The 23,678-nt window shown below is 44.6% G+C and overlaps 1 protein-coding gene across 2 annotated transcripts in view; it reads left to right on the top strand.

Annotated features, from left to right (window-relative positions):
* LOC120997090 (tyrosine-protein phosphatase non-receptor type 11-like) overlaps positions 1-23,678 on the top strand; it is a 147,835-nt gene that overhangs the window by 37,998 nt on the left and 86,159 nt on the right. For both annotated transcript variants that reach the window (XR_005778082.1, XM_040427032.1), the window contains exon 2: positions 22,759-22,881. Coding sequence is in view for 1 of the 2 variants with exons in the window: in XM_040427032.1 (XP_040282966.1) it covers positions 22,759-22,881 (123 nt within the window). In the remaining variant the exon portion in view is untranslated. The remainder of the gene's footprint in view (positions 1-22,758; positions 22,882-23,678) is intronic.

Below are 23,678 nucleotides of genomic sequence, written 5' to 3'. Positions count from 1 at the left end.
TCTAAGAAATTTCATCCAGCAGACACGCGCTGCAGACGTCTGCTGGGTGAAGATCCAACCCTCACACTACCCGCATAGAGGGTGGGCGTGGCTTGGGTTCCCGCAAATTGTGCTCATGCTTCCAGCAATTTCCCTCTTCCCGGCCATCGCTCACACGGTCACCGTCCTTTCACGTATATATTTACTACTGCACGAACAACGCTGGTTTCTATTGGACTGTTGTGAGTCTCCTCCTGTGTCCTGCTCGCTGATTGGCTTGTGAGTGTGGTGGGCGGAACAAGCGTCGCCTGTGTGTCCCGGCTGGCGTGCACATAGATCCTGAGAAGGGAACTGGCCATGTTATGTGCTGGGGGAGTGTTTGCTGGGTGACAACTTTTCAAATAAAATGACATGTTCTTGTGAAGGGACGTGCTTGTAGTGGCCTACACGGTGTATACTGACACTGACCAGTCCAGACAAAGCTTTTATCTTCAAAATGGAACTCCCTCCCTTTCCTCTTGCCACACTGCATCAAATTGAAGATGTCTGCTTGCTGTCGGTGAATGCAGATGCTTATGCTTGCATCCAAAACCTGCAATCCAGTGGTAAACGCCATGCTTTATCTACACTGATACATTGTAACGGAACCTCAGCTGTAATATGTAGAAGGTTAAAGTTTTTCAGTGTCCCAGTAGCTGACTGCAAGCAGAGAGTTTGAAAATAGTGAGGTAGTAACACAGTGAATAAACGCATATGTACAGAGGCTGAAAACAAATCCTGGTGACAGAGCTGTTGGTTTGTTACAATGTGTAACAAATCCTGGTGACAGAGCTGTTGGTTTGTTACAATGTGTCAGTGTAGCTTGGTGCTGTACTCCTGGTGAGGGTAAGAGGGGTCGTACCCCAGCGCCTCTTACTGGCTAAAAGGTTGGAGAGGAGAACATAGCATCCCAATGTAAATTATGTGCTTTAGGGCTCATGCACACGACTGTTTGTATTTTGCGGTCCGCAAAAAAACGGATCCGCATAAAATACGTCTGACATCCGTATGCATTACGTATTTTGCGGAACGGAACAGCTGGCCCCTAATAGAACAGTACTATCCTTGTCTGTAATGCGGACAATAATAGGACATGTTCTATTTTTTTTGCGGTCTGGAAATGGGGACATACGGAAATGGAATGCACACGGAGTAACTTCCGTGTTTTTTATTTTTTTGTGTGGACCCATTAAATTGTATGGTTCCGCAAAAGAACGGAATGGACACGCAAAGAAAATACGTTGGTGTGCATGAGCCCTTACTCTGTCAAGAAAAAGCAGACAAGCAGCGGAGGCCTGGAAGCGAATGAGCACCTAGGGATTATATTACATGTATTTTAAATTTGCCAACTTAATATTTCATTTGGCTCCTAAATTTGTCAGGTTAGGAGCCAATGGCTCCTTGATATTTTTATTTTTTTGGTCTGGAGCACTGTCGGTGGATTACATGGACAGTCTGTTGACATCAATTTGAACTGTGTAATACTGAAGTTCTCCTGTGGTGGAGCTGCAGGGAAATCGAACACTTGCAATTACAGTACTCTTCAGACTAAAGCTAGTGGTTCGGGCACCCTATGATCAATTTATAGTCGGGGGAATATTCTTATTAAAAAAACTATTGTCCAAAGCAGAGCACTTTAACTTCATTAAAGGGGTTGCCCTCTCCTGTACAGGTGATGGCCTATCCTCGGGATAGGCCATCAGTGTCAGATGGGTGGGGGTCTGAAACCCCTCCAGTCCGCTGTTCTGCAGTAGCAGATGAAGCAGTATCTGCAGCGTTGCTCCTATTCACTATTTCGGGTGCAGCGCTGCAGAACAGCTGATTGGCAGGGGTTCGATGTGTCAAACTGCTCCTGCCAATATTGGTGACCTGTCCTAAGGATAGACAATCACCTGTGAAGGAGCGGGCAACCCCTTTAAACTAAATTTAATCCCTAGCCAGTTCAAACTTGCCCTCAGATGTGATGGTGTCTGCACAGTTTCCACTCTAATACACAAACGACATTTCATCTTTGAGGTTCTGACGAGCTGATGGCACTGGGGGATAGTGGAGCTGATGGCACTGGGGGATAGTGGAGCTGATGGCACTGGGGGATAGTGGAGCTGATGGCACTGGGGGATAGTGGAGCTGATGGCACTGGGGGATAGTGGAGCTGATGGCACTGGGGGATAGTGGAGCTGATGGCACTGGGGGATAGTGGAGCTGATAAACTTGGGCTGATCACACGGGGGAACAAAGGGTATTGGGGACTGATGGCAGGGGGTCTGAGTTTTTATAAAGGAAAATTAGTCTATAAATTCTTTTTTTTCTTATTGGATTACTCGATTAATTGTAAAAAATAAATCGGTAGAATACACAATTACTGAAATAACCGTTTACTGCAGCCCTAGTACATTTAATGGCGGCGGTGCAAGGTGTTGAAGCTTTGCTCCATTCACTTAAACTGGGAATGTTCCAAAATGGGGCCTTTGGAACTTTTTGTTTATCACTTGAGCAAAGCAAATTATGCTCATTTTGAAATGTGGGCCTACTTGGCTATATTATTGAGTTTCACTCCAAATTTATCACTGTGACTTTTGTAAACATCCAAACCATGATAACCCCCCATGTTGTAAACCAGCCTGCACATGTCCGGGTATATTTGGGATGTATAGCACATGGAAGGTGGTGTACGTGGAGCAGATGTAGACGTAGCGTTTGGTACACCGGATAGCTTGGTGGCCTTGGATGTGTACGTTCCCTCTAATAGGAAGGTTGGAGAGGTTTCTCTTTTGGCTGCGTTGTAGATATTGGGTAATCTCCTCTCTACAGGCTTCCTGTATGTTACTTTCTGTGTTATCCAGGAAATGTAGATGCATATTTTCAGCCTTTCTCCACTTCCTCCTGTGTGGAGAGAGTTGCGGTTTAACGTCTTGAATTTGTTACGTTTTAGCAGGTTGTAGAGGTTTTAGTGTTATATTGTTATGTAATGTTATTACTTCCTGCTGGGCTGCCCATGTATTTGGTGGTCATGCACAGCGCTATTCATCTTTAACACTGCTGACATACCTTAAATCCATGGATAAATGATATTGCAGTTCACCATTAATCATTCTGTTTTTCTGCTTTTTATTTTTATATTCAATGTCTCTTAACTAGTGTTGATCGAGCATGCTTGGCCAATAAACGTGCAGGTAAGTAGTGCCACCATGTTGGTTACTGGCATTACAGTGATTGGCTGGCCGGAACACATCATCGGGTGCTATATAGCACCCGATGACACGTGGTTCGGCCAGTCTTAGTCAGGGAGAGCTGTGCTGTAGAAGGGACAGATAGTGTAGGGAATTGAATTTTATTTTTTTGTTAGGCAGGGTTGGTGTTAGAGACGCAAAAAAGTTAGTTTAAGGACTATTGTTGTATCTGCAGCAATATATATTTTTAGCGCAACCTGCACTAAATTGCGTTTGGCCACTGCATTACCGCTGCGACATTACCTGCGCTACATCTCCAGTAGAACGTTAGCGCATCCGAAATATCTGTGAAATTCAGTGTCATTTTTTTCGCCGCTGATGACAGCGACATTACCTGCGCTACATCTCCTGTATAACATTTGGCCATTCTATATATCTGACATTCAGTGTAATTTATTTGCGCATACACTTACAAAACCTGCGCTACTGTACGTGTGACATACTTGCAAGCATATATACCATTTAACATGCAGAAGGCGAGCAGTAAGGGACGGGGAAGTGGCCGTGCTGCTGATGGTGCACGCAGAGGCCGTGGCCCTGTGCGCAGTGAAACTGTACCTGCTGCCAGAGCACAAGAAACACACTCATCCACGATACCTAGCTTCTTGTCCCAGTTTGCAGGGCGGCGCAGGACACCACTCTCGAAGTCAGACCAGTGCGACCACCTGTGGTCGGTTGGATTGCAGCAGATAATGCTTCCAGTCAGTTAAGCACCACCCTGTCTTCCACAAAGTCCAGTCTCAGTAGCCAAGAGTCTGGTCAACAGAATCCTCACCCTGATCCTCCTTCCTCCCAACATGGAGAGTCTTGGCAAAAAAGTGATCCCACATTCGGATATTCTGAGGATTCCTTAATTTGGGCCACTTGCCAAGCCCACTTGAAGAGGGGCATGAGGAGATCTTGTGCCCTGATTCCCAAACTCTTGAGCATCCACAGTCAGAAGATGGCGGTGGGGAACAGCAACTAGTGTTTCACAAGGTTTATGATGAGACACAATTGCCAATAAGTCACCTGTAATTAGTGTCTGAAGAGGTTGAGGATGAGACGGTTGTCAATAAATGAGGTGGTTGTTAGGTCAACAAGTTAGGAGGATGACCAGAGTGAGGAAGTGGAAGAGGAGGTGGTGGACGATTAAATCACTGACCAAACCTGGGAACGTGGCAAGCCGAGCGATGACAGCAGTGCAGAGGGGGAGAGATCAACAGCACCGCTACAGACTGGAAGAGGCACACTCCGCATTCCACATGTTGGCCATGCTTTGGGAGCAGCAGAGGGCAGTAGTAGAATATCAGCTGCAACATAGTCGTTGCCTTTCCAGTCAGCTGCCGCTCTTCACAAGCGATAAGTGGGCATGGATGTCTGACCTCTGTGAGGTTTTACTCCACTTTGAGGAATCAACACAGATGGTAAACGGTGATGCCGCTATTATCAGCGTAACCATCCCACTTCTGTGTCTACTGAAATGTTCACTGCTCACAATGAAGTGGACACTTTGCATGTGCAAGAGGTGGAAATGGGGGAAGACAAGTACACAGGGTGATAACCAGAACACCCTCATTTTGTCTTCTCAGCGCCAGTTGGAGGAGGAGCAGGAGATGGTTGCCTCTGCTACAGAGGGTAGTACCCATAGCAGGTTTATTCCATCGGTTCAGCGTGGATGGGTAGAAGAGGAGGAATAGGATGAGGAGATTGAGTCATACTCCTGATGAGGACAGAGAAGTCTTGTCTGTTGGAACTCTGGCACACATGGCTGACTTTGTTAGACTGCCTTTCCCGTGACCCTCGTGTTGTACGCATTTTGGCCAACACCGATTTACTGGTTGTTGACCCTTCTCAACCCCCGCTGCAAAGAGAACTTCTCATGTCTCATTCCTGTGGTGGAGAGGACTAGCAAAATGGTGCAATACCAGAAGGTCCTTTCCAGCTGACAACGCTGGCTGCAGAGTCTGTAGTTCCTTGGGGAGGCGAGGGGAACACACAGCAGTTCCAACAGAGGCAGGGCAACACTCTCCAAGGCCTGGGACAGTTTCATGACACCCCGCCAGCACCCTCACCCTGGTGTAGGGTTGGACGATATCAAAAATATTCAAACGTTAACGATTTTAAGAAATTTATCGCGATAAATGCCCATTTAGAAGAAAAAAACACTTGTGGCCACTATGGGGGCAGCCACAAGGAGACGTTATACAGTATGGGGGCAGCCACAAGGAGACGTTATACAGTATGGGGGCAGCCACAAGGAGACGTTATACAGTATGGGGGCAGCCACAAGGAGACGTTATACAGTATGGGGGCAGCCACAAGGAGACGTTATACAGTATGGGGACAGCCACAAGGAGACGTTATACAGTATGGGGGCAGCCACAAGGAGACGTTATACAGTATGGGGGCAGCCACAAGGAGACGTTATACTGTATGGGGACAGCCAGGCAGCCACAAGGAGACGTTAATTGTTATACTTTTATATGTCATTTTTCACCATTTCGGGTATCTGTAACTAGTCAATTGACTTCTAGTAACAACAAAAACATTACAGGGTTAATTCTGTACCAGAACGAGTGGTTTAAACTTTATAGTAGGGATGTCCCGATACCATTTTTTTTTTTTTAGACAGAGTACAGAAACTTTTATTTAAGTACTCACCGATACCAAGTATACCAAAAATAGCACATTTATTTTGTGACCACGTACCAACCAAAGGTCCAAAAAACAGCCCCAGCCTCTCATGTGCCCCCCAGCCTCTCCCTCCTATCAGCCCCCTCTGATAACTCAAACCCCCCCCCCCCCCCCAGTATTAATCATTGGTGGCAGTGGCCACAGGGTCCCCCTCCCCCCCCCATCATTGGTGGCAGTGGGCAGTGCGCCCCCCCTCCCCAGTATTAATCATTGGTGGCAGTGGCCACAGGGTCGTCGTCGTTCCCCATCATTGGTTGCCGTGGGCAGTTCCGATTGGAGTCCCAGCAGTTTAATGCTGGGGCTCCGATTGGTTACGATGGCAGCCAGGACGCTACTGAAGTCCTGGCTGCCATGGTATGTTAGTGAGCAGCATTATACTCACGTGCGCCATGGCCGCCGGGCGCTCCTTCTTCTGTCTGTGCGGCGCATTGCTAATGCTTATAGCATTAGCAATGTGCCGCACAGACCTATGAGAAGACAATGATGATTTTTTTTATTTATTTTTTTCTTACAAAGTCTCATATTCCACTAACTTGTGACAAAAAATAAAAACTTTCATGAACTCACTATGCCCTTCACGAAATACCTTGGGGTGTCTTCTTTCCAAAATGGGGTCACTTGTGGGGTAGTACAGTATTAGAATGTGTTTGCTTCGATGAGCCGAAGTTATTGCTTCGCGAAGTCTCACGAGACTTTGCGTAATAACTTCAGAAATGAATTTGTACTATAAAAACCATTTCCCGAACTCTGGTTTGGTTCCAAGTGGTACCTTGGAAAAAAAAGTCGAGTTCGGGAAATGTTTTTTACAGTACAAAATAATTTCTGAAGTTATTGCGTGAAGTCTCGTGAGACTTCGCGAAGCAATAACTTTTGGCACATCGGAGCCAGTACAGTATTAGAACGAAGTTTTATGCAAATCGACTTCAGATGTTTCATCCGTAGTTATTCGCTCCTCCCTAATTATGATGCTGGTTCTCAGCAACCACTTACTTTTAGCTCATGAGTGAATCAGCATTTCTGTCACTAATTTATGCTGCCCTCAGTGAGATCAGCATAAAGTTGATGACGGGTTCCCTTTAACCCCCCAAAAATGCACCTAACCGCTTTAGAGGAAATATTGTGCCAGATTGTGTCACAATGTACCAATATGTTTTATCTGCTGAGAACCACGGCCAAGCAAAGCGGAAGCCTGGAAGCTTTAAAGGGGTTGTCCCATTTAGACAACTTATCCCGTATTTGTAGGATGAGGATCATTTTTGGATTGGAGATGGTTTCGACTGCTGGGACCACTTCTGATCATGGAAGAAGGGCCCATTCTTCCCCGCTTGAATGGAGCGGCAGCGACGCATGCGTTCTCCTGCGCAAGCAGCTCTATGTGGCTGAGACAGATACATAGTAACATAGTTTATAAGGCTGAAAAGACATCTGTCCATCCAGTTCAGCCTGTTATCCTGAAACCTATCTGGTTCTATTGCTTACACAGAATAGGTGCTGCTGACACTGTCTGGCAGCCACTTATCCCCCTTGCATCGTGTAACTTGCAAAGGTTATTCCTCTTGAAAATTAATAAATGAATTGACAACTGGTTGTTATCACTCCCTTTGTCAACCTGGTCTGTCCGTGTAAAGTTAGCACTGATTAGACAGTGTCGGATGGGGTAGGGACAATCCCCATTCGTACATTTCCAGGAGGAATAACTGAGTTACAGCATCATGTAGAGTTCTAAGTAAAGATGCTCCAGGGTTGTTTTTTCATGGGAAATTTAAAGGGAACGTGTCCTCACAAAACGACCTATTGTTTAATTTGTTTTTATTTTCAATTTTCTATGTGAATATTTAAATTTAAACAAAACTGTAAAATCCTGCAGTTTTTGCACTGTCCACTAAGCCTAATAATGCACTGCCTGTCCAAAAAAAAAGTCTCCACCAAAAAAAAGCCTTTAGCTTTGATTACAGCACGCATTCGCTGTGGCATTGTTTCGATAAGCTTCTGCAATGTCACAAGATGTATTTCCATCCAGTGTTGCATTAATTTTTCACCAAGATCTTGCATAGATGATGGTAGAGTCTGACTGCTGCGCAAAGCCTTCTCCAGCACATTCCAAAGATTCTCAATGGGGTTAAGGTCTGGACTCTGTGGTGGCCAATCCATGTGTGAAAATGATGTCTCATGCTCCCTGAACCACTCTTTCACAATTTGAGTCTGATGAATCCTGCATTGTCATCTTGGAATATGCCCGTGCCATCAGGGAAGAACAAATCCATTGATGGAATAACCTGGTCATTCAGTATGTTCAGGTCGTCGCTGACCTCATTCTTGGAGCACATACTGTTGCTGAACCTAGACCTGACCAACTGCAGCAACCCCAGATCATAGCACTGCCCCCACAGGCTTGTACAGTAGGCACTAGGCATGATGGGTGCATCACTTCATCTGCCTCTCTTCTTACCCTGATGCGCTCATCACTCTGGAACAGGGTAAAATTTGACTCCTAAGACCACATGGCCTTCTTCCATTGCTCCAGAGTCCAATCTTTATGCTCCCTAGCAAATTGAAGCCTTTTTTCTGGTTTACCTCACTGATTAGTGTTTTTTTTTTTTTACGGCTACACAGCTGTTCAGTCCAAATCCCTTGAGTTCCCTTTGCATTGTGTGCGTGTGGAGATGCTCTTACTTTCACTATTAAACATAGCCCTGAGTTCTACTGTTGTTTTTCTTCGATTTGATTTCACCAAACGTTTAAGTGATCGCTGATCACGATCAATCAGGATTTTTTTCCTGCCATATTTCTTCCTCGAATACGATGGGTCCCCACTATCTTTCCAGTTTTTAATAATGCGTTGGATAGTTCTTAACCCAATTTTAGTAGTTTCTGCAATCTCCTTAGATGTTTTTTCTGCTTGATGCATGCCAATGATTTGACCCTTCTCAAACAGACTAACCTCTTTTCCACAACCACGAGATGTGTCTTTCGACATGGTTGTTTAAGAAATGAGAAGCAACTCATTGCACCAGTTGGGGTTAAATAACGTATTGCCAGCTGAAAGATAATCGCCCATGCAGTAATTATCCAATAGGAGGCTCATAACTATTTGCTTAGTTAAATCCAGGTGGTGACTTTTTATTTGGACAGGCAGTGTAGGAGTCCCTGGTTTGTAGAGAGCACTTTACTGCAGTTATCTGTTGTTCTATTCCTGACTGTAATGATATCACCTCTGTGTATAGATAAGACTGGATCCACCATTCACAATAGGTGATTGTCACATCTTATCTATTTTTTTCCTTTTTTCCTTGTTTCCTTGTACAATGACCTCTGCACAGGTCACAAAAAACTCTCCCATAGAAGTCAGTGAGGTCCCCTCCTGACCATTGTGTCCATGGCCCATGGGGCTGCCGTAAAGCAATTTTCTTAATGCTTTCTGTATGCTGTTAAGAACAGCTCAGGCAAGATGGCCGCCCCCGTAATCATGTTCAGAAAATAGAATAAATAAATCTGAAAGATTAGGAGAAAAAAATATATATTTGTTGCTATCTGGTTTTAGCTGGCAGATACAATTTTTGGTGACTCCTTTCCTTTTAAAGGGGTTGTTTCACTTCAGCAAATGGCATTTATTATGTAGAGAAAATTTAATACAAGTCACTTACTAATGTATTGTGATTGTCCATATTGCCTTCTTTGCTGGCTTGGTACATTTTTTCCATCACATTACACACTGCTTGTTTCCATGGTTATGACCACCCTGCAATCCAGCAGCGGTGGTCGTGCTTGCACACTATAGGAAAAGTGTCAGCGTGTCTGGCAGCAGTGTGCATAGTCCAGCGCTTTTCCTGTAGTGTGCAAGCACGGCCACCACTGCTGGATTACAGGGTGGTCGTAACCATGGAAACTGGCAGTGTATAATGTGATGGTAAAATGAATCCAGCCAGAAAAGGAGGCAATATGGAGAATCGCAGCACATTAGTAAGTGCCTTGTATTAACTTTCTCTATATCATAAACATCATTTTCTGAAGTGAGACAACCCCCTATCTACCAAGGCCTCATGCAGACGACCGTCCGCAAATCGCTGATCCGCAAAATACAGATGCGGTCCGTGTGCTGTCCGCAATAACTTCAGTCAGTTTGTGGTCCACATTTTTCATCTTTTTTGTGGAACTGACATTTGATGCAGAAAGCACAGGGATGATCTATGTACTTTCTGCATCTGTCTGTCCATTCCTCAAAAGTATAGAATGAGCTGTATACTTGGCTGCAAAAAGCGGATCACGGACCCATTAAAGTCAATGGGTCCACAGAAAATACAGATGCAACACGCCGGGCAGTATCTGTACTTTGCGGATCCGCAATTTGAGGACCGCAAAATACATATTGCTCGTGTGCATGAGGCCTACACCTCTTTGAAGGTTGCGTATTATATAGACCTGCTTATAACCTCACAGGATTAATAACCATTTTGAGGTGAAATTTTACCTTTTTATGATTCCCCTGATGTCAGCCATTACATTTTCGGTGGCGTTTGTGTACCGTAATGGAGTATAAGATGCTTTTTTTGTACCAGATTCCTCACGGTTATTGTCATGTCCCTTCCTGGGGCTCTCCACTTGGCTTTAGACCATACTATGAGGTTTGAGGTCCTGGATCCTTGCCACTAACCTCATGGCTCTTGGGACGCACCGAAACCTCCACAGCTGTGGACCTGCTAAATACAGCACACAGAGGTTTCATTTCAGCCTTGCTTTCTCTGATGTGCAGGCGGCGAAAATAACTCTGGCACAGCATCAAAGAGGCACGAGCCCCATCCAGGGCTAAATTCTGCCCTGACACACTGCCTGTGCCCGAAATAGCCTGGCGTTAATTAGCCGCGGTGTTATATCATCCTGCGGGGCCCGGTACGGCCTGGCAGGATGACAAGACTGGAGCATGACTCTGGTAACTGTGACGTGACTCGGATTTGCAGTTATCTGCATGTCTACAAGGTGCACATATCCATGGTGGCGTGGTGAAGGGGTTAACAGGGGAAACGTCCGCTCACATATTCAATTACACGGCCACAGACATTATTGTAGCAGCTCTACACAATGTCCTGGCCTGGTTTTCTACGGAGCACGGCAGCCGTATCCTGTTCCTTCACTTTGTGGTGGGTTCCGGCCTGAACTGGGTTGTGCGGAGCCTCGCAGATGTGTCCAGATTGTCCTTCTGCATTTACATCCTTGCAGACCTGACTACTAATGATCGTTAGGAAAGAAAATAACCTAAATGACGGAATCTATGATATAACTGTGCCTTTAAAACCTCTGAGAGGACCACCCGAAATAGCATTGTAAAGAGGACTTTGTGATAAATGAAGTGTGATATAAATGCACATCTCTGCTCCAAAAATGCACCAAAATGTTGGCTAATTTTTAACGTAAAACTAAGCCAATTTATAGGTGGCGTAAACTTGCGATTTATCATCCAGTATCAGACTGTCTAAATTTACACTTTAAGGCTGGGTTCACACCTGAGCGTATTCGATAAGCGCTTTTTACAGGCGTTTTTATCGGGCGTTTTTGTATTTTGGAAACTCGCGTAGTACACGCGTTTGTGTGATTTAACCACAGAGGCATCCAATGAAAAACTGCCACAATACGCGCGACAATACGCCCCAAAGAAGCTCCTGCACTTCTTGGGTCGTAGGGCGTTTTACAGCGCGTTCGTACGCGCTGTAAAACGCTCAGGTGAGAGCCATGCCCATAGGGAAACATTGGTTTTTGCCTGAGCGTTTTACAGCGCGTAGGAACGTGCTGTAAAACGCTCAGGTGTGAACCTAGCCTTAGACAGTATTAGTAAATCTGCCCCACAGTGCAGGTGCCTGTGCTTATTCTTGATTGATTTTTTTATTTATTTTTTTAACAGGTAAAAGCCACATTAAAGGGAACCTATCAGCGGCAAAAACCACCACAAACCGCCAGCAGTACCTTCCAGTAGCCGGCAGTGTGTTTCTAACGATGATTTTCTTCCTGCAGTCAGATGCGGTAAAAGCAGGAAAAAACTATCTTTTATCCTCAGTCCGCGCTATTTTCGAGTCACTCTTGACGTCAAGCGGGCAGCGGCCTCCTTGCTTCAAGTCAAGGTAACCACGCCCCCTTCTCCTGTGACTGACAGCTGGCTGTCGGGCATAAACGCGGTCAGTCACAGCCAGGGGGCAGGGAAGGGGGCGTGGTTACCTTGACTTGAAGCAAGGAGGCCGCTGCCCGCTTGACGTCAAGAGTGACTCGAAAATAGCGTGGACTGAGGATAAAAGATCGTTTTTTTCCCTGCTTTTACCGCATCTGACTGCAGGAAGAAAATCATCATTAGAAACACACTGCCGGCTACTGGAAGGTACTGCTGGCGGTTTGTGGTGGTTTTTGCCGCTGACAGGTTCCCTTTTAATGTGTGTGAGGACCCTTGATCTGATGATCCAGAAATTCTGACAATGTGGCACTCTGCTTTCCAGCCGATTTTTTTTTAAAAGAATTTATTACATATCATTTTGGATTGTGCTGTAAAGGTTTTCTGCCCACAGATGTACATTTTTCTGACTGATTATCTGGCATGTTTGATGATCTAGAAATTGTCCCGTCCCAGTGATGTCAGATTGAGGGTATGTTCACTTTCCTAAAGTCTGCTATTGATTTAGCGAAATCTACATTCAAAACTCCACCAACAGTTTCCCCATTGACTTCAATGTAAAAAAAAAAACCTCCACCTTTTGCCCAGTTTTTTTTTCCAGTAGCTGATCTGAACACTTCAGACGAGACCTGTTACTTCGTTGAAGCAGATTTGATTGTGGATTCAGTCTAGGTCAGTGAAGAAGCAGGAAAACCTCTTGTAAAAAAACTAAAACTGCCTCCAAAAATGACCTGTTTTCAGCTACTGATCTTCTACTGCCGTGGATTTTTTGACTGCTGCGGAGAGGTGTGGGTTTGGTAATTCCTGTGGTAAAAAAGTGTGATAATGCTGCCACTAAATCTGCATGAGTTATATGCAGATGCCCTGCTGATTTCACTGTCTGCAACTGTCCAAATCCATGGAAACCACTGTATAAATTGGCATGCTATGGGTTAAAAACCTGCACCTCGGGTCTGTTTCCATGTGTATTCCACACAGATTTTGTAGTTTCCATCCACTATTCCACGTGGAGTATCTTTCTTTTGTGGAAGTACCCTGAAGGCATTTTTTATTTTGCATATGTGGTGTCTTCTTTACATCTCTCTGATAAGTCGGATGACAACCTTTGACATGGTCTCTATTACATCTCCAGTGGAGTTTGCCCCCAAGCTTTCCGCAGATTCCTGAATGGCAAAAACTTGGTTAAAGTGGTTGGCCCTATCCTAGCGGTATGCCATCAATGTTCCAGATAGGTGTGGGTCCCACCTCTGGGAGAACTCCCACAGCGTTAAACGGAAGGTGGCGGAGCATGTGCGGCTGTTCACTTTAGGGGTCCCGTTCTGGAGATAGGTTCAGGTCCTACGTCTATCTGACATTTAATGGAGTAGGATATGCCATCATTGTGTTACTTCTCTGTCTCCCGTTTCAGCCTATGTTCACAACATGTATTCAGCTTATATTTAACATATACAAGCCCCCGACATATATCTGACTGAAGGCTGCAACATGCCCCACTGTATGGTGGATGCGGCATACAATTTCTGTTTATATAGATATTAGAAGTCAGTGGAGAATGAGGACTTTTCCTTCCCCTTTTCTGATGGGTTAGGAATCCACGAGTGAGCGGTCTCACTGACTCACACTCCAGTGGGTGTGCTAATGCTAGATAAAGCGAGCAGGCGGGCGGGTTGTGTCCAGATAAGCTGTAAGGTCGGAGCATATTTAAGTGGAAAGATTTATCTACATGTTAACCCAATTACATTTCTCTTACCCTTCAGAACATTTACAGCCGCAGAACAAAATGCCAACCAACCAAGATGCAATTTGGTTTTCATTCTTTTTTCATATTCTAGGGTTTGTTCACTCTCGGCAACTTCTCATCAATGCAATTTACAATGAATATCCATCTTTAAACCTATATTTCTGTGGAGCTTACCGCATACTAGTTATATACAGTAGAGTCACATTATTACCACCACCTAGATGGGCTGGGAGTGACTCTCAGGTCCTGGTAGGTTGTCACAGGTATCTGGAGTGCATCCCGCAGCTGGTGGATGGTGCATGGGGGAGGTTCCATAGAGCGAAGACTACAATCGAGGTGGTCCCACAGATGCTCAGTCGGGATCAAGTCTGTATTAGTACTTGGAAGTCTTGGTAATGCACTTCCAACCAATGTCTGACATATCTAGCTGTGTGACATGTCGCATTGTCTTGCTAGAAGATCCCATCCACCCCAGGGAAGACGATCGGCATGAATGGGTGCATTTGATGTCCAAGGATGGAATTATACCCAAATTGGTTGAGGGTGCCTTCCATGTGGATGATGGGAAACCTTTCCTAGACTATAATGGTGCCACCACCAGCTTGTGATCTTCCAGCAGTGTCTGCAGGGTGTTTATTCTTTGGCTAGTAGGGTTCAGTGAACTGTCTTAGACACATACCTGGTACCGCCTGGTTCATTTTGGTGATGGGCTGCTCCACTGTAGGGTTTCAGTCCGCCCTCGCACACCTTCATAGCTGATGTTCACCTCTCACATCGGTAGCATGTGGTACTCTGCAGTTTCCACTTCACTTATTCACAATGGTGCCATTTGTCCACTCACCATACACTTTCAACACAGCATCATGAGAACCGTTCACAAACTGCGCAGTTTCAGAAATACTGACACCCTTGACAATAATCATTCCTTTTTACAACTCTGATAAATCTCCGCTTTTACCCATAACAGGCTATCTGCACACATATACCTCATTTCTATCGCACACCTTATATACCCACCAAGCCAGCTCTGGCTTCCTTTACAAGCTGCACGCTGCTGACATAGAAAGTAGTTGTCATAATAATGTGACTCTACTATGTATGCCATGAGGTCCAAGCCTTAGTGGTGTCAGGCAGCCGAAACGGATACTTACCTCACTGGTCTCCTGCCGCTCCCATTCCAGTGCTCACTGTGTCCCCACTGGTCTCGTCTTCCTTCTTGACTGGCTGAGGCAGGTCATCACCCTTTCATGTGTACTGAGCTAAAGCCATGGATTATGGGCAGATAGGACACTCTGGCCAGTGAACTACATACAGCACACAAGATAACCAGTATAGATTAGGGAACTTGGCAGTGAAGGGGGTTGGTGTGCTATGGTAAAGTCCCCACATTAAACATTTTAGAGTTATAGGTGACTCTTGGGTGTACACTTAGCATTTGTGAATTGTGCATTGCCCATGGTCAGTGGGGTCCCACAGCTACTTGGTCAGCTAGAGCACTAGAAGTGACAAGTGCTCCTCAGATGCATTTTATTAAAGTGTATTACTATTGCTCATGATCAATATGTGACAACCAAATCCAAGCCCATCCAGTAGCCACAGCTTTCATTACCCGGCCAATTGTGGCTTTGTGGTAACATACTATTTGGTTATTTCATGTCGTACCCCATAAGGAAACTACCTCTTCAACCTGTGCCACTTATAGGCATGTTGGATAGTATCATGTAGGTCCAGAAGAGTGAAATGGCCACAGCTGGGACCATGGCTAAGAGGAAAAACTGAGAAAAGAATAAAAGAATTTGAGGTGTTGATTTTCGAAAGGTCCATGGTAGAAGAGAAGCTGCCAGAGAAGTCTGGCATTGGCTTATTCCCTTTTTCCTATTGAAATTAACATGCATTCTCAGCCAACCCAAGTGTGCATATTTATGGTGGAGCCAGCTGCCATCGAGAATAGCTGTCTAAGGTGTAAGGGCAGCTTTACTGTTGTGAACGTTACCCTTTCCCAATGATTTATGCACATATGGAGGTGGAAAATGTAATTCTTATGTGGGTTGAACACTCCAAAACAAAAGAACATGTTTCTTAAGGCTCATGGCCTTTGTTTTGCGGTCCGCCATTGCGAATATGAAACACAACTATCGTCAGTGTGCATTCCGCATCTTGCGGAACCGAACAGCTGGCCGATTAATCCTATCCCTGTCCGCAATGTGAACAATAATAGGACATATTTGGTAGAGGTTTTATTGAGAGGACCCATTGTAGGTCAAGTCTTGATGTAGTGTAAGTTGGGTGTTTTGACTGGACTCCATCTTAAAGGGGTTGTACAGCTATGAACCAGTGTTAAGATGTCGGTGAAGTCACAAAACAGGAATCATGTCAGTCTTGATATCCAGTAAAATAAAGATACACAGCATCCATTGTGAAGGGAATGGAGCTGGTAATGGTATCACTACTACCATTGAAGTGAATGGGAGAAGCCCAGCTGTTGCCAGCTCTATCCATTGGACGGCGCTGTAGTTCTGGCGCCAACTTCCAGCACTTAAGCTATAAGGTAACACACACAAAAACACTTACGAAAAGCAGCAAAAGTCTTTTACCCTTCATGTGGGTATATTAATGTGGTAAACAGTGTTCTTTCTGAAGTTCTCCACCTTTTTCCAAAAGCTTCTCCTTAAGGTAGACAATCGCCACACTTTGTTGTCCAGGGCAAACACACTTTCTAATTAATCCTTGCCTAAAATCCAATTTGCAAGAAAAAGGAGCGTGCAGTAATGAAGCACTGCTTGGTTGGATTTTGAACATGATGGATAAAAGAACAAATCCAGTTCCTCCATCGAACAGCCCGACCTGGGTTTCACCTCCGCTTCGTCACGGGATTCTATCCCATCAACACTAAACAAGTTCTTAATTACACCCTTTCTCCTCCCAGTTATCTCGTTAGTTACTGTGACAATTCCTGTACTGTAACTTGTATCCCGTGACTACTCCCGTTAAATGGAACATTCTACAGTTTTCCATAGTTGTCTTATCTTGGCTCCACAGCTGGGCAGGAGGCTGGAGTCTTGAGATGCCGCGTACTGAAGCATCTTTACTGTACTTCTAAGTCGTAGCACTTAAAGATGGAAATATACACTAACTTCCCTGCACATGTTTCTGGGATGTAGTGCTACTAAATGAGTACTCTCTTCAGTGGTCTACCCCACCGAGGCCAGCCATCTGTTTAAGAAGATGTTTGCAAACACCCCGACCGACCTCTCTTGCTCCCCAAACTTTCTGCGCTTGATTCTGCCACTATGGAGGCCCCATTCACAGACACCGAACTCCATACGGTACTTAAGTCACTCCCGGGTGGCAAGAGCCCAGGCCCTGACGGGTTCACGGCTAGGTTTTACAAGGCCTTTTCCTCTAATCTATCCCCTATTATGCTCCAGGTTTTCAATGGAGTGTCTCCTGGGGTCCCCTTCCCGGCGCAGACCACGGAGGCGCATATTACGGTCATTCCGAAACCAGGAAAGGACCCGCACCTATGTGCCAGTTATCGTCCTATCTCCCTTTTAAACGTGGATCTCAAGATATTCGCCAAATTAATGGCGAACAGATTGAATGCTTATTTGCCTTCCCTGGTTTCTGCTGATCAGGTTGGGTTTGTGCCGGGGAGGGAGACCCGGGACAACACTCTCAAAACCCTAGACATTATCCATTATGCTAAATCCAAAAAGACCCCCCTTATGGTGCTTTCCCTAGACGCAGAAAAGGCCTTTGATCGGATATCTTGGAATGCCATCCATGAGACCCTTTCACATATAGGTCTAGGCCCAACATTCCTGTCAAAAATCCTGACATTATACCAACATCCCACCGCTAGAGTCAAAGTAAATGGTACCCTTTCCCCCCCCTTCCCAATTCATAATGGGACACGGCAGGGATGCCCATTATCCCCCTTATTATACGTTCTGGTTATGGAACACCTGCTGGCTTCTATTCGTGCCAATCCAGATATAACAGGAATAAAGATCGGATCACGAGAATATAAATGTGCGGCATTTGCTGACGATCTCCTGCTCTACATAACCAATCCTCGTATCTCCTTACCGTCCTTACTTCGGGAGGTAGCTCAATTTGGTACCTGGTCCAATTTCAAGATTAATATGTCCAAGTCAGAGGCCCTAGACGTCACTTTACCGAGCGAACTGACCCCTGCTCTTAAGGCTTCTTTTCCCTTTGCCTGGCCATCTAAAGGCATAACGTATCTGGGGATTAAAATAACAGCAGACCTCTCACATCTTCATAAATTGAACTTTGCGCCCCTCCTAGTACAGTTTCAAAAAGATTTAGATGGATGGCGTAAACGAGAATTTTCCTGGTTTGGAAGGATTAGTATTATAAAGATGACCCTTTTACCAAAACTATTGTACCTTTTACAAACTATTCCCCTTCACATACCGTCCACTTTCTGGTCCCAGCTCCGTAGGTGCTTCACACAATTCGTATGGGCCCCTGGTCGACCGCGGATAAAATGGGAAATAATGACCCGCACCAAGGAAACGGGAGGAGTAGGTCTTCCAGATTGTAGACTATACTATCACTCTGCAGCATATGCCCGACTGTTGGACTTGACATGTACCGATTCCCCCAAGGCGTGGGTGCAAATTACAAAAGATACTTCTACGTGTGCGGTATCAACCCTCCCATGGCTAGTGGGCTCTCCACGCCAAACATTGTCACATTTGTCCTTCACTGCTCACCATACCCTTGCAACTTTAGCATCCATTGGTCGCCCATCCTCACTGATTGACCCTAAAGGCCCTCTGGTGCCAGTCACGGATCATCCTAGATTCCCCCCAGGACACTCTTCTAAACATTTTCTACAAAGCTCAAGATTCCGACCGATCAGGTTTTGCCAAGTTCTCTCTGGCCCCACACTAAAACCCCTATCCCAAATTTTAGAGGCTCCACTAACCCGCAACTCCTTTGAACACATGCAGCTTCAACACTTCTACGCCTCTCTAAGTAGAACTCATACTCTGAACAGAAAACTCACTGAGTTTGAGCGGATGTGTATCTCCTCCTCAGTGACTTCACACCCCATATCCTCAGTATACAAACTTCTGATACACCAGCGATCCTCATGCCTTCCCCCATATTGTCAAGCCTGGGAGCGAGAACTGGGGAATCATTATACTCCAGCCCAGTGGAACAGATGCTTCCTTCTAACACACAAATCAACGGTTTCGGCCAAAGCTCAGGAAACGAGCTACAAAATTATATCCAGATGGTACCGAGTACCAGCACTACTCCATAAATGGTTCCCGACGGTGTCGGATCGTTGTTGGAGATGTCTGAATGAGGAAGGCACGATGATCCATATATGGTGGAACTGTAGCGGCTTAAGGCCCTTTTGGAACTTCGTTCATAGAATGATTAAAGAGATCACGGGTGTCCCTATCCAAAACTCTCCAGAAGCCCTTCTGTTATTCGACAGTGTCCTGAACGTTCCGGCATATAAAAAATCCCTTCTAAAATATATGGTTCAGGCAGCAAAGGCAGTGATTCCCAGACATTGGAAATCTTCTTCTCCCCCCTCGCCTGAGGAGTGGTTTGACGAAATTGCCTTGTATCAGAGGTTGGAAGATCTCATTTGTATTACGCCCTCAGACACCACACGCTATGTACAGACTTGGGGCCCCTGGGAAGTCTTTCGTTCCTCAGACACATTTCGTGATGCGCAAGTTTAACCGCTTTAGCAGAAATTATACCCTTTCCCCTCCTTTCCTCCCCCCTAATCCCTTGTCTAATGTCTTGTCTGTCTATATGTTACTGAAATCTTACATGTCCATTTAGATATGTCTCACTCATATTCTTCCATGAGCTAAGCTATGTGATAACGGGTGTATACCCAACACAATTCTGTGGACATTATGTTTAAATTGATAACATTTTTTGAATGTGCATTTGTCTCTATTTTGGTTGTACCGGAAAAATCTCAATAAAATTTAAATTTGAAAAAAAAAAAAAAAAAAAAAAAAAAAAAAAGAAGATGTTTGCATGCCTGGCCAAAATCTAAACTTCTCATCTTGGGCGGTCCTGCATAAATTGCTTCCATGGTGTGTGGATGACTTTTTATAAACTGGATGCACCCTCTTATGGCCTAAAGCTGGCCGTGCACATGAGTCTGCCACAATGGCCGATTTCAGCTGATTATTGTGTAAAAACTAGTGTGAGCAATTGCAGATGGTCAGGGGCAGCATCTGTCTACTGAAAATGTGATCAGCCATATTGGAAAATTTTTGCTGTTATTGTCCAAAACTGCATGTTTGTGGCATGATCCTGGCATCATTAGCCATTTTGCTCTAGAACCAGGGAGACAGTAGTTTTTTTTTTGTTTTTTTTTTCTGACTCCCTGCTTGACCAGTTCAGAGCGTCATGTTGCTGGTGCGATCATTCGTATGGAAAATCCTGCAGACTACTCATCGTCAGTGGGGCCAATCTTCTCATTTGTATGACCAGTTCTAGGCTTCATGCATATGTCTGTATTGTGGATCCGTATTCTGGCGTCCATATACTATGACGTGGTTCATACACCATATGGTGGCGCACTGAACACTAGCAGACCTGTACCTAGGCTTTCCTTTATCCAGGGCAAAGATGCCATAGCTCTATGTCTACATATCCTGGCCAAGGTGGTGCACCCCCTCCCCAGAACCTAGGACACATGTCTATAGACACACTCCAGCTAACTCCCCGGCCTCAAGGTCTATATGTTCATGGGTTAATTCCTGGCCTTTTTTCTATGCTGTACTTAATGGGACCTCCATAAAAATTTTATGTGAATATTCTATGCAATTAAAAAAACACAAAAGACCGCAAACAGTCTCACTAAGCACTGTCTGACCAGAGAGCCCTCCTGTAGTGACTCAGAGCATCACACATTACAGTAATCAATACAATGGTCTTTCGTGGGCATCTTTATCTAGGCTTGCCAAGAGAACAATAAATCTGGCATACTGCTAGGCCTTATGCACATGTCAGTAGTTTTGGTCCTCATCCGATCCGCATTTATTGCGCATCGGATGCGGACTCATTCATCTAAGTCGGGCCACAAAAGATGTAGATGTGTTGTCCGCATCTGCAAGTCCTCTCCATGGCCCCGCAAAAAAAAAAAATAGAACATGCCCTATTCTTGTCCATTTTGCAGACAAGGAAAGGACATTTCTGTAGGAGAAAAAAAAAACAGGGCGGCATGCACTCGTCCGGGATCCGTCTTTTGCAGATCCGCGATTTGCGGACCGCAAAACACTTACAGCCATGTGCATAAGCCCTTATCCTAATTCTACATCTACTTTCATCATGAGGATTACCCTTCAGATAATATCTTCCTCTTACAGCAGCAGTAAGCTGACCATAGATTACCTATCTATCTAGAAGGTCTTATCATTTGTGTTGACTGCTGCAGAAGAAAAATGGGTTGTATTTAATTTTCAGCAGCTATAGTACTGCCAAAATGAACAGCCCAAAATTCTTGATTTTTTTTTTTTGTTTTCTATAAATATTGCATACAAGAAAAAATTACACCCCTTTCTAGTGGAAGAGTCCTTTTTAAAAGCGTATTTGACAATATGCAGTCATGAGTACAGGCTTACAGCGCAAAAACCTGAATTCACATGCCATAACCCCGGGCGTACGTGTTACCACAGTCGATACCAGACTATCGTGCAAAAGTACAATTGGAAAATAACTGTCATAACTCACTCTATGCGTGGACGGTGCAATTTTATGGCTCTTGTGACTTTTACAGAATTTGTGTCACATTTGCATCTTATCTTTACAATATTTAACTAAAGTCACGTCATTTTCTAGTTTTCATGTGACTTTTCGTCAGTTTCCATATAACAGTTGACTGAATGTGGAGTGTTATGACGTTGGGGGGATAGATGTCTCTGTCTCTGTCTCTATCTCTATCTATCTCTCCACATTGAACATGGTGTCTGAACTGTAGGCAGCATGTTATAGAGCAGGAGGAGCTGAGCAGATTGATGCAAGTTTTTTGGGAACAGATTCAGTAAAACTTGTAATTTATACATTTAAATCCCTGCTCATTCTGGGGTTTGAGGTCCAGGAGGCCAATGTATAAATTACAAGTGTTGCTGAATCTTTTCCCATTAAAATTTATACATCAATCTGCTCAGCTCCTCCTGCTCTATAACATGATGCCTTCGGCTCAGACACAATGTTCAACATGACCGGTTTCCTTTAAATCACTGGAAACCTCTTTAAAGGGATGGCTTTGTGAATTGAAGAAATGTGGTTTTTCAAGATTATAAAAAAAAAAGGTTGGGCCATAGGAAATGGCATAAAATATAAAAAAGAAAAACAATAATCCACTGTAAAGTTGTTGCGATACCAAATTTTTGATTCGGTTTCGATACCATGAAAAAGTATTGCGATACTCGATACCAGGCGATGTTCAGAGATACTAGACTGCGCAGCAGCAGAGCCCAGTATCGAAAAAATGGAAATCCCGGTATCGTATTGATACCGGGACAAAAGTATCGATTGGGTATCGAAATTTCGATACCCCCAACAACCCTAATCCACTGTCAAATCCACTTTAAGTTCATGCTATTATTAGTTTACTATACTGCAGCCACCTTGCCCAATCATTGAGCTCAGCACTGCTGCCAGTGATTGGCTGTGGGGAGATGGGCCAAAACAAAGACCGGTGTGGACCAGCGGAGCGTCTAACAGGTGAGTATTATTTATTTTATTTTATGCCATTTCCTCTCACTGGTCAAATGTTTTACCGTCTCTGAAAACACCTTTTAGAAGTAGATTGTAATCTCCAATCCACACTATCGTTATTGTAATATGGGTGGCTTTTTGCTGATGGGAAAGGTTTGAAATATCCTATAAATTGCGCCTTTATAAAATATTTATTTCTTTGTCAGATGGTTTCATCCGAACATCAGTGGATTGGAAGCCGAAACTCTCCTTCTAACACATGGGGTACATGGAAGTTTTTTGGCCCGGCCTAGCAAGAGCAATCCTGGGGACTTCACGCTGTCTGTCAGGTAATGAGTCCAGCTTTGTGGCATATTTTGAAGGAAGGAAGAATAAACTGAGGACGTGCCCAAGGGCTCATGCACACGACCGTTTTTTTGCGTTCAGTATACTGGCCGTTTTTTTTTTAGTTCAGTATGCGTTACTTATACTGAGCCATTCATTTCAATGGGTCAGCAAAAGAAACTGAAGTGTCTCCGTGTGCATTCCGTTTCCGTATTCCCGTTTTTTCGTTCCGTTCAAAGATAGAACATGTCCTATTATTGGCTGCAAATCACGTTCCGCGGCTCCATTAAAGTTAATGGGTCCGCAAAAAAAAAAAACTGAACACATACGGAATGTACTCCGTATGTCTTCCGTATCCGTTCCGTTTTTTGCGGAACCATCTATTGGAAATTTTATGCCCAGCCCAATTTTTTCTATCTAATTACTGTATACGCCATACGGAAAAACGGAACGGAACCAGAAACGCTACTGAAACGAAAAACGGCCCGCAAAACGCTGAAAAAGCCATACGGTCGTGTGCATGAGCCCTAAGCGTTTAGAAGGAGCCTATCACCAGGAAATTCACTCGTAAACCAGGCACAATGGGCCAGATTTATCATTAGCTCAGGTCAGAATAATGGAGTGAAAAAGTCCCAGAAAAGTCCCAAACGCTAAAACTGCGCACAAATTTGCGACTTTTTTCTGCTCTGCACTATCCTCGCCAGTTTTCTGAAAGTGGGCGTGTTTTCTTATGTAAATGAATCTCTAGACTAGATTTACTATTGGGACTATTTAAAAAGTCGCAAAAAAGTCGCAATTTCAC

The sequence above is a fragment of the Bufo bufo genome, chromosome 1, assembly GCF_905171765.1.
Source record: "Bufo bufo chromosome 1, aBufBuf1.1, whole genome shotgun sequence".
Classification (NCBI taxonomy): domain Eukaryota; kingdom Metazoa; phylum Chordata; class Amphibia; order Anura; family Bufonidae; genus Bufo; species Bufo bufo.
The sequence above is the reverse complement of the archived record's forward strand: the minus strand, read 5'-3'. Positions and strand labels throughout refer to the sequence as shown.